At 47.5% G+C, this 17,554-nt stretch overlaps 1 protein-coding gene across 2 annotated transcripts; it reads left to right on the top strand.

Moving 5' to 3' along the window:
- Positions 1–368: 368 nt before the first annotated feature.
- GATA6 (GATA binding protein 6) lies at positions 369–16,452 on the top strand (the record flags this gene model as incomplete). Of its 2 annotated transcripts, none has more annotated exons than XM_079533697.1 (6): positions 369–1,122; positions 3,449–3,615; positions 6,507–6,632; positions 8,066–8,153; positions 8,246–8,352; positions 16,285–16,452. In XM_079533697.1, 6 exons carry the CDS (start codon positions 369–371, stop codon positions 16,450–16,452), a joined length of 1,410 nt encoding a protein of 469 aa, XP_079389823.1. The 2 variants fall into 2 exon arrangements, with proteins under 2 accessions (XP_079389823.1, XP_079389824.1); XM_079533698.1 differs by having other exon boundaries at positions 615–1,122; positions 8,246–8,402; positions 16,290–16,452.
- Positions 16,453–17,554: the final 1,102 nt, after the last annotated feature.

Here is a 17,554-nt window from a genome sequence, read left to right as displayed (position 1 = left end):
GGAGTGGACGATAGAGGCGATGCGCGAAGTAACCTCAGAGCGATCGCCTTCCCGGTGCTTGTCACCGCGGAACATTGTCAAATGACTCATTCATCGCACCGGGAATCGTAAGGACGGCGGTGACGGAGGAAGGAGCTCTGCCGCACCCCCGTCCCCCTGCACCCCCGGCAGCTGTGGGTCGCGGAGGTGCGGACGGGAACCGGCGGGTCCCGTTACGGCCGCCCCGCGCTAACGTTGTTGTTGTCATTTCTCTCCCCCCTCCCCTCCCTCTGTCGTCCCGCCCCCCCCCCTCTCCCCCCCCCCGCCTCGGACCCCCTCCCCTCTCCCTCCTCCCTCCCGTCCCCACCCAGCGCGCAGAGCGGAGCTGCATGGCCGTGGCTGAAGGCGGCTGCCGCGCGGCGGAGCGGTGCACTGCGTCCTCGTACCCCTTCGCCGCCCGGGCGCCTCCTTCGCCCTCCTCCACCTCCGGGACCCCCGCTCCGGAGACCGGCGGCAGCTCCCGGCCCGCCCCGCCGCACCTCGGGGCCGCCCCCGCTCCCGGCCGGCCCGCCCGCCGGGAGGAGGACGTCCCGCCGTCGCTCTCGCTGCCTCCGGACTCGGAGCGGCCGCCGGCGATGTACCAGACCTTGGCCATTTCGGCCTCGCAGGGCCCCGCGCCCTACGACGGATCTCCGGGCGGCTTCATGCACTCCGCGCCCAGCTCGCCCGTCTACGTGCCCACCACCCGCGTGGGCTCCGTGCTGCCCACGCTGCCCTACCTGCAGGGCGGCGGCGCGGCCCAGCCCGGCCACGCTCCGGCCGGCCACGTCTGGTCGCAGCCGGCGGCCGAGAGCCCCTCGTACGGCGCCGCGGGCGGCGCACACCCCTCGGGCCGCTTCCCCTACTCGCCCAGCCCGCCCGTGGCCAACGGCGCCTCGCGGGAGCAGTACGGCGGCGGCCTGGCGGCGAGGGAGCAGTACGGAGCGCTGCCGCGGCCGCTCAACGGCTCCTACCCGGCGCCCTACGCCTCCTACGTGGGGCCGCAGCTCGGCCCTGCCTGGCCCGCGGCGCCCTTCGAGAACTCCGTGCTGCACTGCCTGCAGGGCCGCGCCGCGCCCATCCCCGTGCGGGCTCCCAGCGCAGGTAGGGGCCGCCGGCGGCCGCGTGGGGTCTGGGGGGAGCGGCCGGGAACGGCGCTTCGTTCGGGGCGGTCGCGAAGCGAACGGTGCCGGGATAGGAGGGGGCAGGGGGATGCGGGGTCTTCTGCCGTCCCCGAGTGCGAGCCCGTTCTTAACTACAGGATTATCAAATTAATGATCGAATTGCTTAATTGCTGAATTACTTATCGGTTGGACTACTTAATAATTTCATCCGCAAAGCTTTTCGTTACTTCGTTTAAAAACAAAAACAACGAACAACCCGAACACCCAATATCTATATATGTTTTAAAGAAAGCGAGACTCAGCCTCGCTCCGTCGATGAGAACGGGCACCCGCGCTGCTGCCGTGCGGGGATATCCCGATCGCTCCGGAGGTGTCACAGTGCTGCTGTGTGGAGGGATGCGGGGGGGAATCTCTGTTGGAATCGCAGCGGTGTGACGATCGCTGCCGTTTGTGCGGCTTTAGGGGGTGTCTGTAGGGGTAGGAGTGAGTGTGTGTAGGGAGAGATGGGACTGTGCGAGTGTACGTATGTATATATATAGTATAGATATGTGTATATATATATGTATGTATATATATGCTTATATGCACGTCTCTGCATACTTATATATACGGGTATATATACTGATATATACCTGTGTACGGGGATAGATGTACGCATAGACGTGCACGCACACCCGCACTCTCCCTCTCCCGGGCAGCCCCAGGCCCACCCCCTCTGCCCGCTCCGTCCCGCCGTGCCGCTGCCGCCCCCCGTGCCGTCCCCGCCGTCTCCCGGTGGCACCGGGCGGCTGTCGGACGTACGAAGGCTCCGCTCGGCGTCTGCTCGCAGGGGTCGCGGTGAGGCGGAAGCGGTGGAGGAACGGAGCAGAGCAAAGCCGAAGTTTTAACAAACGCTTTGTACACGATTTCCCTACACCGCAGCGTAAAGCTAAGGGGAAAATAACAGCAAATAAAAACGCGTAAAGACTTTATCGGGCTGGAGGAGGCGAGAGGGGACATGGGAAGGAGAAAAAGGGGCAGTGCCGATGGAGCCCGGTGGGCTTCGGCTCTGCCCCGCTCCGGGCTTTCTCCCGTTCCCACAGAGCCCTTGTCGGGGCGGCGGAGCGCGGGCTGGGGCTGCCCGTCGGTGGGAGGGCTCCGGAGTGCGCTGTGTCGGGCACGGCAGTGGCACGGGCAGCCCACAGCAGCCCGCAGGGATCGCTTTCGTTTGGTTTGGTTCTAACAAAACACGAGGCGATCTGATGCCGCTTAACTTAACGTTATTCGTAGGGCTACCAAAAAGTAATTTCAAATCAAAGCTTTATTTTTGCTTTCCACGGAGAGAAATATTTTTCTCACTAGGTAAGAGGAACAATATATATATATATTAAAAAAAAAAAGAACAGAAAAAAACAAGGCCGGGCAGTGCGATCAGAGCACAATTCCTTTCAGTCAGCACGAAGGGAACTACGGAAGAAAGACAAATCAAACAATGATTCCAGCGCCCGTGGAACATCGGCCTGGGGTTTGGTGTGGGGATGGATCAGTGCGGACACTGCGCTCCGCAGCTCTGCGATCTCCCTTAGCCGCGCACAACGAAGGGCCGTTCCCTGCCCGAGCAGTGCCGCGGGGCAGCCGCAGCGCTCCGCGTTTCCACGCTCAGCGCGGAGCGGTGTAGGCAACGTTTGTATTTAGTGCAGTTTCGTTTTGGAGTGGGTTTTTTTTTTTTTTTCGTTTCTTTCCCCCCCCCCCCAAAATAGATAAAGCACGGAGATTCGCAGGGGGAAGGTGTTCGCTTTTACACTCGCGTTTCCTTTGCTCCATGCCGTGCTCAGCGCTCTCCCAGCGCTCCCCAGCCTTCGGAACATTGTGGCCCAACGCCGCCGATTTTTCCATTTCCCCCTTTCTCCCGCCGAGGACGAATTGAACCAAATAAGCTAAGCGTTCGTTCCCCTTTGTAGCTGGGAGACCGGGCTCCGTCAGGTCGAAGCCGTACCCGTTCGCTGGGCGCTTTCCACCAGAAAGCTGCACGGCTCCGTGCCCTGCGGGGACACCGAGCAAAGCCGCCCCGGGCCCGCAGGTGGGATCGGAGCTGGGGACGAAGAACAGGAGCCTTCGGCTTGCATTAGGGCAAGGCATTGCCGCAAGGCATTTCGGCAGGGCGTTTCGGCAGCAGCGGCTGCGCTAGGAGCCTGGTGGGATTAATGGAAAACAACAACAACAACAAATTAGGTGGTGTGGGGGGGAATTTTAAAAAATTTAATCTCGGGGCCTGCGGGGGAATGGCTCGGCCGTGCCTCATCGCAGTGCTCTGCTCCTGTCCGCAGAGCTGCTGGAAGACCTCTCTGAAAGCCGCGAGTGCGTCAACTGCGGCTCCATCCAGACCCCGCTTTGGAGGAGGGATGGCACCGGGAATTACCTGTGCAACGCCTGCGGGCTCTACACCAAAATGAATGGCCTCAGCCGGCCCCTCATCAAACCCCAGAAGAGAGTGGTGAGTGTGGACTGCGGGCCGGGTGTTGGGTGCGAGAGACGTAGGGACGCCACTGAGGTGTCCCAGTTCGGAGGCCAGCGCGCTGGTAGTGCAGGCAAAGGGCCTCTCTTTGGGACCCTCTGCCCATACACAGGTGTTTGGCGTTTATTTTGCATTAGTGGAGCCCATCGGTGTGAGGAGGTTTACTTCCAAAGTTTCCAAAAGGGTTGGGAGAAAAAAAAAAAAGTAATTGGATTTGGAAAGTGTTTGTTGAGAGTGCTAGGAATTTCTACAGACCTGCTTTGTTTGCCGAGAGCTCGATCCTTGGGAACGTAAGCAAGTTTTGTATATAATTCAAAGAAAAGCAATTGTTTAAACGACGATAATAGCCTTTGTTTTGTTTGACTCCTAAGAAATGAGCGGTAATTTTTCTAAAAATATCTCCTAAAACCAGGGGGAGGGAAATAAATAGTACAAACCAGAGCCCCTGTTTATGACTCCGGCTGGCACTGAATAGGTGAGGAGAGAATTTACCAAGTGGGAACTGCACATTATGTTTAGCAAATCTGGGTGGAGGTCAGCGGGGAAAAAGAATCCGTGCCTTGGTAATGGCTGTTAGGAGCGAGCCACAATAAATCACACCACTATAATCCGAGCTGATGGTTGGACCCTTGTGTACGGAGACGGCGTAGCAAAGCGATCGACCCTTCAAGAGCCTTTCAATCAAACCAGCTGCTCCAGTCCGTCCCTATTTTCGTAGCGTTTAAACTCACCCTTTATTTCACAACGGTCTGAATTTAATGCCTTTAATGGGGGAAGGCAAAAAGCGGACATTCAGGGAGCGGACAGTCCCTGTTCCCAAAGCGACCTCACCTCTGATTAAAGGGACAAAGCTAATGTAACGCTGGGGCAGGAACTGTTTGCCGCTTGGTGCCTGTGTATTTGTAGCCGGCCGTGCACCAAATCACACTGCAGGAAGTTTTATCTCCTTAGTGGGAAGCTCAGCTACCCGCGGCACCGTGGCTGGGTGCAGATTTCGATGGGCTCGTACCTCTTCCCGACCCTTCTCACCGTTTCCGAGGGGGGAGAGGGCTGAGGAGACCAAATCAGAGTCAGGCAGCAGCCTGATTTCAGCCCGACACCTCGGCTAAATAACTCTGAAATAGCTCTGTGCAACACTCTGCACCAAGCACACTGGCCAGAGCTATAAATCAGAGGCGGCTGCGTGCTCACGCCATTGGAAATATGTAGGTGAGAAGGGAAAATGTTTTGAAAATGCTAAACATGTTTAGATTTCCCTGAAGTTTCTGATAAAATTCCTGCAGCAGAAAAGCCATTTTAGCTTCAAAACGTGCCCCAAAACTCTCGTTTGTTTAGATAGAGGAATGAGCAAAGCTACGGAAATAAAATTAAGGAAGATTTACACCAGACTGCATGCGAAAGACAGAAGGATTTAGCAGTGAAATGGCATTTTGCTTGCGAAGAGAGAAAATACAACATATGTGTTACAACCAACTTTTTTTATAACCTGTTCCGTGTGAAACTCGTACTGAATTGCGGAGCACAGTGGGCAGCGTATTTATATGCATTTGAAACTACAAATTCTGCTTTTGTGAGAATTGGATTTTTCAGATTAGAAAGATTAGAAAGTATATGTATATATTTCAGCCTGTCTTATATTTGGTTGTTTTTTTAAATTGTTATTATTGTGCAATTAATAATGAATTACTGCTCCAAAGTTGCACAAATCCTATTAAATCTGGAGCTCGCTCTGAGCCGCAGATTAGAATGACAAATTTCCCGTGAAAGAAACTGAAACAGCCCAAATTCAAGAAACTCGGTCATTACTCTGGAATATTCTCCATGCTGAAAGCATCGCTGTGTGTTTCCCAAGTGGCAGGCAGCTCTGTGGTATCAAAGGTGACCGAGCTGTGCCTAACAACCCAGCAGTAAATGATTCAAGAGGAAGGGCATAGTACCCTCAACTCAGTCATTTCAGTTATGGGCACTTTATAGTCAAAATAAGATTAATGCAATTCTCTAAAGCTGACTTTTCCACGTAAACTCGTTTGGCTGCCAGACAGAGCCAGTCGCAGCTTTTTTTATATATTTTTTTTGACAATGAGATACTTTGAAAAATAATAGATTTACGATGTAGCTGGAATTCTTTGCTTGTGATGAACGTAAAAGAGATCACTTGTTACAGGAACTTTTATAACCCATTCACCTTCATTTCACATGTTTATGAGGACTGCCTTCACTTATGATATACAGCCTGCAGCCATAAAGCGCCAGGTTATGCGGTTATTTCTGATACCGGGTTGCCTCATCTTGGCTCCAAACTCCACGGAAGAGTGCCATAAATGGCTTATTTGCAGTGTGGACCTTGTTGTCCCATACCAGCTTTTCTGATGGCCGAGGGAAAGCTTCCTCCGTAAAACTTGTTCCTGAGACACGTTGTTTTTCACACGATAACATAGCACAGCATGATAAGGAAGCCTTTCCACAAAGTGATGCTTTTTGATGTGTTGCACTCTCTCAAAGCTGTCCTCGGCCCCTCTCCCTTGCCTAAGCCCAGGCTTGCTGCTTGCGTCCTGGGAGGCATCATGGCATTGCTGGGGACTGCAGGGAGGTGTTTGGTGCGGCAGTGTTGTCGTCTGTCCTGCTGGAGAAAAACCCGCTGGTCTCAGTGGAGGCCCAAGTCGGTGATTCCCAAGTGTGACTTGCAGGCCCTTCCAAGCATCTTTCCAGCCTTGAAAATGAGGATAATCTTGCGTCACTTCTAGGATATCCTTTAGAAATGTTATAAAAAAGCCCCCTGCCATCCCTGCTTTTTGAATGTCAACTGCAAAAACACCGACCATCTGCTCCTGCCCACCTGTTTACGTGTGTTTGCCTCCCCATGCCCACAGCCCTCGTCGCGGCGACTCGGCCTGTCCTGTGCCAACTGCCACACCACCACCACCACCCTCTGGCGCCGGAACGCCGAGGGCGAGCCCGTCTGCAACGCATGCGGCCTCTACATGAAGCTTCACGGGGTAAGAAAGTCCCTTTTGGCCTAGGTGCCATGTTCCCTCTGGCCTGTGCACCGTGTCCCCTCACGCCTGGCTGCCCTGTCCCCCAGGCTCTGGTGAGTTCTGGCAGAAGGTTTGTCCCTGCGGCGGCTTTGGGCACAGCATGTGGGTGGCATCTGGCTTCCCAAAGCCAGGGCAAAGTTTCTGTTGACTCTAATAGTCTTGGACTATGGAGTTAGGAAAAAAAAGGATAGAGGTGTATAAAATTGACAAAATGACTGAAAATGGCACTGGAAATTGGCTCTCTCCTGTTAGCAAGTTATGGTGTTGACAGTGCAATGACGGATTTGTCATTGCAAATTTGTATAGATATGTATGAAGAAATTGCCTCGGGATAATTGGCAGAGGTCTTTTTGTTACCATGATTTCAGACAGGAAAAAAAAACACTGGACATTTAATATGATAGCTTTTCATAGTCTGGACGGGCAAAATTTTAAATGTAATTACAACCATAGGTATGCCAGCAAAACTTTATATGCGATTTCAGCCTTGGTAGGCAATAATCCAGGAAGAAAATAACTTGAATGTGATGGAATATGGTTTGAGACTTGGAGACCATGATGACCCACTGGGTTATGTTAAAGCTGAGCACATGTGTTTGAAGAAAGTGGGCGTTAGGAGTGGTTGGTACGTGGTCCAGCCTTTGAAAAAAACGTGAATTTTATCACTGGTTTAAACATTGTAATGATAATAAGCACATGGCTGAACTGTATTTTTCCAAACTCATGTTATCATGAAGTGAAAACACATTTTAAGCCAATGTTTTCTGTATAATCATAATGATTATACAGAAAACACAAAGCTGACTTTTGAATCATTTTCTCTACAGACATAAATTTGGATACTCTAAACCTTATAAGAACAAATGCCACGCAGATTATGGTGTGAAGCTTCTGTCCTAAAAAGCTTACTGGTGTTGATCTGGTTCGCATAGCTGGTCTGCAAGGAGAGGAGAATTTTTCCCCTCATTTGCATTCTTGCTTTCCAGAACAAACTTCTGAAGATAATCCCCAACTGACTGGGAAAAGGAATTAGTGATCAGATACATCCAGTCCAGTTTAATGTCGTATGACCTATGGCCAAACAGTGCTTTTTTTTTCCCTTTAAACTGGTGTTGTTAATCTGTGGACCGACTGAGGTGTTGGAAAAGCTGTTTAGCCTACATCAACAAAAACCTTTTCCCACTTCTTTATTCCGATAAAACTCCCCTTGAAACAACTCATGGTTTTGCCCAAATAAAAAACAATGTTTTTTGGAATTGCTACGTTGTGACTGGAAAAATGAATTGAACAGGCGTTTCGAACATCTCTCTTTGCTCTTATAGTCTAGTTTTGATTTTTGGTCACTAGAGCACAAGCACAGCTCTAAGATTGGTGTGGAAATTTTTTCTTTTCAGGTTCCCCGACCGCTTGCTATGAAGAAAGAAGGAATTCAGACAAGGAAACGAAAACCTAAGAACATAAATAAGTCAAAGGCATGCTCTGGTAAATATGAAAAAATAAGATAGTTGAGATGCTAGAATTTTTTTCCTTGGCTGGAAAATTCTTGTTTTTAATGCCGGACCCTGATCTTTCAGGTAACAGTACTACTGCAGTTCCTATGACTCCAACATCCACGTCTTCTACTAACTCAGATGACTGTAGCAAAAATGCCTCCCCAAGCACACAGCCGGCAGCCTCGGGGGTGAGTACTGATGCAGCATCCATACTGCTAAGCAGGCTGATCACTGCACGGTGTTATCATAAGTTTTATCTTATCTAGCAGAACAATAATCTAAATAAACTTTCCACTTTTGTTAGCTGATACTAGAACAAGGTTTTCGGAAGATATCACATATAGCTGTAAACAGATCGACAAGCTTAAGTACTTTACAAACCCCTTAATTAAGATCTATATAATTTTTATGATTAAGTTAAGCATGGCTTAGCCCAAGCCCTTTTGTATTGAAGTGTTTTGCTTATTTCCCTCTCAAAGGTTTTTCTCTGAAGCAAAACCAACAAATCGTGCCCAATTGATCCTTTCAAGAAACATTTATGCACATGCCGTTTCTTTCTGAAATGCTCTCTGATAAGAATTTGTCCTGCTGTTTGAAGGGAAGCATAATGCCATTTGTTTTAAACTCAGCTTTATTCCTACACTCGGACTCAGACCAAGCTGAAAGCAGGCAGAGAATGCCAGCTGACTACAGTGTGTGTGCATCAGCCCGCTGCTAGCAGAGGGCTCCTCCAGGGTTGGGTGCTCAGCCTCTGACAGCCATGAGCTCTAGTAGTTTTGAGTCACATGCTCATACCATCTCAGACTGCCTTTCTTCACTCAGTTATCACATTTGATAACAAATACTACTGTTAAAATTGCACGCCTTAATACAGATTAATTCCTAACCTTTTGGCTACACGTACCCATATCCACACTCCTTTTGATCTTCATATCCTTCAATCTACCACATCATTTATTTCAAAAGCTTTCCTCATGTGACTTTCTCTCTTTTTTAATAAAAAGAAGACACTGTTTATAATAAGTATTTTTCAATATGTCCCAGCACTCCCACATCCCAGTTTCTATTAAATCTAGTAGTTCAATTGCTGACATTCAAAGTTTCATTGTACAGAGGGAAAGAAACAACAGAAAGCAATTTTAGCAGATGCAATTGTTGGCTGGCAGGGCCACCATGTTTCAGAAGCGCTGGGTTTTTGGTTCTGATGCTGTCAGGCAAGGATATTATTAACAGGGCTCCTCTTTGACAATGAGAAAACCCTGACAGTCCAATAAAATAAACAGATCACTTGGGGAAAAAAAAAGAAAAAAAAAAAAAAACCAAAAAAAAACCAAACAAAAAGCAAGGGATAAACAGTAACCAAAAAGTGCACTGTGCTGGGTTTCGTGCTCTCTGCATTGAATACTATTTTTTAATTTCTCCCCTAATATTTCCAAAGGGAAAAAAAATCAGCCAGATTTTCCCTTTGGATGCTTACTGATCTGAGGAATGTTGTGTGATTTATACAATGGGCAGAACTAACGGCAAAATGCACCCGTAGTCTCAGAGGTGTGGGCTGTAGGTGGTGCAGCTGTGCGCTCCTCTGGAAGGAGAGACCTTATGGAGAGACCCCCTTTTCCCCATGCTGCCAATTTCTTGGCTGGCTGTCGTCTGTTTTCTTTTTCTAGGACAGTGTGTCAGCACCGATATTAGTGATATTTCTTTTATCAGTTTGGTGATACAGTTTGTGATACGATTTTAGTAGGAGGAGTTGTGTGCGTGCAAGAGGAGAGAGAGCTGAGTGTTCCCAAGGCAAAAGATGAGCTGGGAGATGCTGGCAACTATGAGTGACTTGCAGAAACCCTGAGGCTGCTCTTATTTATATGAAGGCATCCCCGGGGCCAGCACATCCCTGTTTTTTCTGCAGATCAGGCTAAGAGAGGACAGTCATAGCTTTTTCTCTACTATGATTCTCCTGGAATGTACGTACATGTGGCCTGCATGTACAAAGCACTTGCAAAATATCTCTTGTGTGCAAAAATTCTGTAAAAGGAAGCAATGGAGGTGGGCTGTATCTCAAGCATCAGCAATTCAGTGGGATGGAGAAGAATGTGAGCCAAAACGCCGTGAGCTGGGTGCTCTTAAGGCCCATTGAAGCTGTCAAGAGGGAAGGGAATGCAGCATTTTAGAACATGGAAGCCTTTAATCTGATCATGTGTGTGAAGCACAGATACTTTACTGGACTTCTATTTTCCTTTTTTTTCCCCCATGTTTGAGCTTACATATTGATAGCCTGAAGGTTCGTGTCTATTCTTAGCACAGGCAGTGGCTTTGCATGAGGAGAATAAGCTTCTTCAGGCCATGTCAGGAGGTAAAAGCCCTCGGATGGATGAATCCAGGCTCTCTAATCTTTGGTTGCCTTAACAAGAAGGGTGATGTTGCTGTAACCTGGGCACCTGTTCAGAGAGTGTACTTGTCCATTACCTGCACATTGCACAACTGACATGGCAACTTGTTGATGCCTTACTCTGTTTTTTCTTCTCTGGCCCTTCTGCAAGAAAGGGAAAAATGCCAAATCAACATTAGACAGAAAAAATATGATGACATTTTAGAAACTCTTGTCTGAAATTCACTGCCATGTTGTTGCTAAATGAAACAGAGAAAATGAATTCCTCTACTGGTACAAAAGTAATTTATTATGTCTCTTGTGGAAGGCTGCCAAAAGAGCTCCTAGTTATGTAAAAATATAATGGAAATGAAATTCAGCAGAATTCATTTGTGTCAGTAATACTCACTTTTTGCCCTACCTTTCTTTATCTGTTTTAAAGTAAAATAAAGAGGGGAGGGCAGAAAAAGAGGAGGGCAGCAATTACTCAACAAAATGTCTTTGAGACACTCTATTTCATGAAGGGAACTTTATGCGATGCCAATTTCAAGAGAAATTGTCAAGAACCTTAAATGTTGATTTTACGTTCTAGCTGAAGTTTAAACATTTAAAAGATATGATTAATGAATTGCTATGGGTGCAAAGTTGATTTCAAACATCTCAAAATGTGAAAGTGTTCGGATCGGAGATATTTCGTTGCCCCATTGTAAAGGAGCTATTTGCCAAATTCACATCTGGATCTAGGATTTAGGCCCATTTCTGTTTTCCTAAGCAGTGTAAGTACTGGGAGTCCTGTGTTACTAATATGGAAAAGGCCCAGCTGCATGATATATGAAGTTGCCTTACATCCCCATAAAAAGAAGGTTTCAGGCAGCCTGCATCTGCATCCATACCTGCTTTCCCTTTGTTGCTGGTGAAACAGCACAGAGAAAAGCTATGCAGAATAATTTGCTAAATGAGGGGCACCGTCTTTAGTGCACACCCATACATTTCCATGCAGGGGCTCCAACTGATGTGATTACCAGAAGGGCTTTATTCCCTTATTAGGACAAAAGGCAGGATGAAAACTGCTGTAAAATCTGCTTTTCATGGCAGGGCATGGAGGCTCTTTGAGCCAGAGCTGATGTCAGTAGAGGCTCAGCAGCACCAGAGCAGCTCCTCTTGCAGAGGACTGTGTTATGCCCCTTACCTCCAATCGGGAGCTGAGAAGGACTGTAACCGCATGCCACAGAGTAACTGTAGAATAACTCAGGACAGGCATCTTGCAGGTAAAACATGTGTTTACCTCCTTGCAGGCTGACCTGCAGAAAGTGCTTCGGGACTGGCTTTTCGGTTTTGTAGTATGGAAAGTGGGAGAGCTGAAGGAACCAACCTTTGCAGTTGGTAAGGAGGAAGAAGAATACAGCTCTGGCCGTTCCCCAGATGACAAGACAGCCTGAGCTGAATTCACTTATTAGCTTTCACATACTTGTTTTATTTTGTTTTCAGAAGAGGGTTCATTGGAGAGAGATTGTTGGAGGTTTTGATTTTTGCGCTCTTCTAGGTAGCAGATTGATAGGACAGGGGAACCAATGTGAGTACAGTATCTCCCAGAGTGTGGATGAGCCTCTTAAAAATATTTCCCAGCCACCTGGACACTGGAAAGTTAAATGGCTGAGAGTCCTTCAGACTACGTGATGATGAGATTTCAGTTAATATAGAGTAATTTGTTAGCTGCTGGGGTAGCTTTGATGAGAAAGACTCACCAGCATGGTCGTTAGGACTTTTACCTGGAAAATGAGAACACAGTGCCTCAGTCCTGGTATGAGTAAATATTTAAAGCAGGTGGAATAAGATCAGTAGGAGGCATGAGGAACGTGGCAACCTAAAACACCAAACAGTCTGGTAGTCAGGGCATTATGCAGGAGATATGAAATGTCAGTTTAAATCTTCCCTGTCAGGGAATTAATCCACATTCTCTTTCCTCTTTTGCATTAGTCTTTGCTCTTGCACAAAATAGGATTCTGCTTCCCTCTCCCCACTCAGTTTTATAAATTTAGCCGTTCACTTTTTTTTTTTCTGCGTATACACGTGTTCAAGAGAAAGCATTTATTTTTGTATCACATAGAACAAAGCAATCCATCCTTTTTTTTGTTTCAGTGGGGAAAACCAAGGAATAAGGAGTATTTTTTTTGTTCTACTCAAGCATTATACATGGTTTTAGACGCATATATTTTGCTTTGTTTAGCTTTATTGCAAAAGCAATGAAACCAATTGCTCAAACAGCCCTCATCAGCAGTGGGGTCATCAGCTTTCCCATACCCATGCTGGAAGTTGCCTCCTTTAGGAAATTAATGAAGTATTAACCACAGATTTATGTCACTATAATACAAAGGAGAGATTAGAAGATATGTAAACTTACACATCTGTAATATAAACAAAAGGATCAATTAGACTAGCAAGAAATTACAGCTTTGCGTAGCAAGGGGGTCACTAAATCAGGGAAAAGCTGTGGTTTTGCAGTACTGAAACCCCTGTTTGGAAAGGAGAGAGAGTATTTGGAGAAAGTGGGGATGGCAGTTACCGATGGGAAGCTGAGACTGGAAAATGAAGGGCTCACTGCCATTTGCCAAAATACATTATACATGAAATACGTTTTTGCAAGTGTGTTTCAGCTGACTACGGTTATTATTTAAGTGCAGCAAAGCTAAACTGTGCTAATAGGAGAGGAAGGGATCAGCCTATTGGCTGAGATACAGACCTAGTGTGATGTCCAAAATTCCTGGAGTGTTTTAAACTTTTGAAGCAGAAGGAGCAAAGGTCTATCTGATAGAACAGAGGTTCAGACCAAGGCTCTCAGCCACCCCTTCCAGATGTTAGCGCAACTTTTTGACCAGAGACTTTGCCTTTCAGCACCCTCCCCTCTCCCTGGTCTCCATGGCAGACAGACGGTGCAGGAAGGAGTGGGTAGAATAAACAATGAGTCTTCCAGCCGGGGATGTTTCCCTACTGCTGTGCCGAGCAGCTTGCTCCTGCTCCGGGCTAGCAGGACTGGGGAGGATGTGGGTGTCCAAATCCCTCTGTGGATCTGGCCAGGGTCTGGCTGTGAGCATGGAGGGCAGATCCTCTGCAGAGAGGTCACCTCTGATCCAGATGACTTGCCTGCAGGCTGCTCCATAACTGGCTCCTGCTGCTTTGTGTAGAAAGAAGGTGGGATCCTTCAACCACCTTTACAGATACAGATGTTTGTTCGGGAGGCAGGTTCTTCCCAATGGACTTCAATCATTTTTTCTTCAGGAAGTTGAGTTTCATTGATTATCTCTCTTAATATCAGATACCAGCAATAAAAACAAATCCATTATTTCATTGGTTGAGCCAGCTGTTGTGAACTGGAGTAGCCTCTTGACTTCAGCAGCAATGTTCAGCTCATTTATTCCAGCTAACAAATGTCCTCTAATTACCAATCAACCTTCTGCTGCCTTTCCCCTGCTGAAGTAGGAGGTAGGCAGGCTTGGGTCACCTCGCTCAAAGATTCAGCCACCTCCTTTTCACGAGTTTGTTTTCCATGTCTCACTTTGGGAGCTGCCTGAGCTGTCTGGATTTGTCACGACATTACTGGGGTGGGGTTTCCAGGCCCAGCTGTCCTGCCCAGGTCCTGCCCACGCTGGCTCAATGGGGCCAGGATCCAGCAGTGGTTGGGCAGGGATGGGCGGTCTTCAAACAGGACGTGCCTCTGCGTCCTCCCTTCTGGGGTGCCAGAGGGAGGGGGAGCTGATAACCCGGTATGGAAAGGGCAGAGTGCTGTGCCCCACCTTTGTGGGACTGAATCAGGAAAAGGGCAAACTACATTTTCCGAGCCTGGAAAAAATAGGCGGCGATAAGATATTTGCCTACCGGAACAACAGCGGCAAATATGGGCAAACAGGAACCTTTCAAAGCGGCTCCTGGCGTTTTTGGCTAAAGCTGAACACATTTAAACCCTTCTTCCAGTGTGGGGGCACTCAATCCGTTAAAAAAAATAGGAATGTGGTGCCAACAGAAGTCCACACGATGAATGTGAATTTAAAAAACCTGGGTTGATGCAAGACCCACAAATGGACCTGAAGGTTCTTGTGAAAATTGTCTCATTGAATTACTTATGCACAGATAAAGAGGATACAGAGATTAGTTGTTACTGAACAGTAACTGTGTATCTGATAGAGGGATAATATAAAAATACTTTTTTTCAAATTGGAGTCATTCTGTTTTCTGCAGCAGCGGTTGTTTCTTCACTCTCTGTATTTTGGCCTAACAGCTGACGAAACTGGGTGCAAGAATAGCAGCCATCAGACATTTTAATAAGAGAAAAATGAAAATATTGGCCTTTGGTTTGTTTCGGACAGAACTGACCACTGGCAATGCTGGCAATGAGTACCTCTGTCAGGTGAAGCTTCAGCTGGGTTAGCAACAAAAGCACTGCGAAGTGCAGCTCAGAAACTGCCTTTGAATAAGCAAAACCCCACTTTTCCTATGTACGAACTGCTAGATTGGCATAGCTCCAGGAGAGCCAAGAGCTCTACTCTTGTAAAATGATTAAATATGTATACTTTTCACTTAAACAGCAGGCAGGAAGCTTCTGCAATCACAGTTTAGGATAGTCTTTTTTTTTTTTTTTTTGTCCTCTTTTTAAGGAATCCTGTCCGAAGACTATCCATTAACAAGTAAATTAAGGTTTCAAAGTTGACATATCCAAGAGTTAATTTTGCATGAAGTCAGCTCTTAAACATTTCCTTTATCAGGTGAAAACGTTGCCCCTTCTCTGTCTGGCACAGCAAATTTTTCTCTAGTGGATCTGCTCAGCCTTATGGAAAAAATGATTGTTTCTTTGTCTTTGCAACTCCCTGTCTCTCCATTAAAATAAACGACCTGATTACAGTGCTGGTCAGATCTTCAGCTCTGTGCCTACCAGGGTTCCCTGTGCTTTGTTTTGGGTGTGTAGGTGGTAGTAGTAGGTAGCATGGAGCAAACATGCTCCTGGGTCAGAGGCATAGTTGCTCTGCTTGAGATAAAAAAGGCATCTCCCATAGTGGTTAGTCTTGTGGGGATTAAGGGATCCTGGTGAGCATTTTGAAGGGAGAGGAGTGGTTTTAGATGTCTTAGAGTCTGCGGGAGACAAAGAAATCTGACCTCCAGGAGGTGCTCAGCACCCATTGCTGGATGCATTGGGCTTCTCCCATGGAGGGAGCAAAACTAGAAATGCCACCATACCTGGGTCACATGTTTGGTGCTGGCTTCTGTGTTCCTTCATTAGTGAGTGGTGAGACACATGCGCTGCATCCTTCATCATGCACACCTCCTCCCTTACTGTCTAATTTCCACATATTTTCTTGCATGTCATGCTCTTTCTTTTCCACCTTGCTGTGAAGACTACCACTGTACTGTTCTCCAAACACAGCTTTCAACCTAGTTAGGCCTTGCCAGCATAGGAAAATGAAGAGGCTGTTCCCAAAATATTGATTCAGCTTCAGTGTTTGGGGGCCGGTGGTGAGAGGTTGCCTACTGGGGCTGTGAAGTCTCCTTGGGATCTTCAGCAGCTGCCTGGACACAGGCCTGGGCAGCCTGCTCAGGGTGGTCCTGCTTGAGCAGGGGTGGGGCCAGATGCCAGCCTCAGTTATTCTGTGGTCTTCTGTGGTTTCAAGAGTTGAGCACAAACTCTGGATTTTCACAAATGCTTAGGAAAGCAGTGCGAAGCTTACCCTCTCAGTGAAATCTCCCTTTCCTTTCCATCCTTCTCCAGGCAAGCTCGTCAGTGATGTCCGGCCCAGGAGAGAGCACCAGTCCCGAAAGCAGCAACCTTAAGTATTCAGGTCAAGATGGGCTGTACACAGGAGTCAGCCTGACCTCCACGGCTGAGGTGACGGCGTCTGTCAGACAGGATCATTGGTGTGCCCTGGCTCTGGCATGACCCGCTGCCAGCCAAGCTGGATCCCGGCACAGAGCAGCAGCCCCCAGATGTCGTGCGGGGTTTCTTCTGCGGAGCGGTGGCAGCGAGAGTGCTGGCTAGGGACGCTCCTCTGAAATTGTTTCCGTGCCTTGGTAGCAGAGGTGGCTTTCAGTTCCCCTAAGAGGCTCTGCCGAAGCATCCTCATCCTCATCTATGCAAGAAAACTGTAGGGAAAGCAAGTGCCCACTGGGGAATAGCTAATGCAGCCATACACACTCAAAAAAAAAAAAAAAAAAAAAAAAAAAAAAGTAAAAAATATAAAAAGGAAAATGGAAAAAAAAAGAAAAAAAAAAAAAAGAAGAGAGAAACCTAGACCTATTGATAGATTCCAGAAACACACCTTCACTCATCCAGCAGTGCTGCCTTTCTGATTGTATATTTGTTTTCACTCTCTCATCACCTTCTCCTCCCAAGAATTTGACAGACGCCGTCAGCATTGGGGAGGCTTGAATTATTAGAGATAACCAGATACTCTCTGAAGTGTTGGTAGCGTGTACTGCTGGAGTCAGCGTGGGCGCCCAGAGCCGGACATTTGACCTCCTCACCCATCCTGTGCCTGCCTTGCTCTGCTCCCTTGTGCCAGAGCCCAGCGATGCCCGGGGGAGAAAATCACAGCCTTTGGTACAAACCTCACAGGGTCGAGCTGGTGAAGGACATTTTGTTCTTGTTTAAGATATTTACTCACCTTGCAAGACTGCGCTATAACTTTTGAAGTACACTGTGACTGAGGTTTATGAAAGTTCATATTTTGTGGCTGAACTGTATAGAGTCAGTCAAAATTTGTAAACAGGGTAGCAATCAGATATTTTTTCTTCCATATATACAATAATTTTTTTTAAAAGAAGTGCAATTTGCGTTGCAGCAATCAGTGTTAAATCATTTGCATAAGATTTAACAACGGTTTTTATACGAATGAATGAATGTAAACATTTTAACTTAATGGTACGTAAATAATTTAAAAGAAAAACTTAACTAGGCATCCTTAGGCTTTTTAGTGCAACAAAACCCATCCACTTTCTGTATTTCCAGTTGCTAAAGCAGGAGTTTCAAAGAACAAGCCTTC

Source organism: Tetrao urogallus (assembly GCF_951394365.1).
Source record: "Tetrao urogallus genome assembly, chromosome: 3".
In the NCBI taxonomy this organism is placed as follows: Eukaryota; Metazoa; Chordata; class Aves; order Galliformes; family Phasianidae; genus Tetrao; species Tetrao urogallus.
The sequence above is the reverse complement of the archived record's forward strand: the minus strand, read 5'-3'. Positions and strand labels throughout refer to the sequence as shown.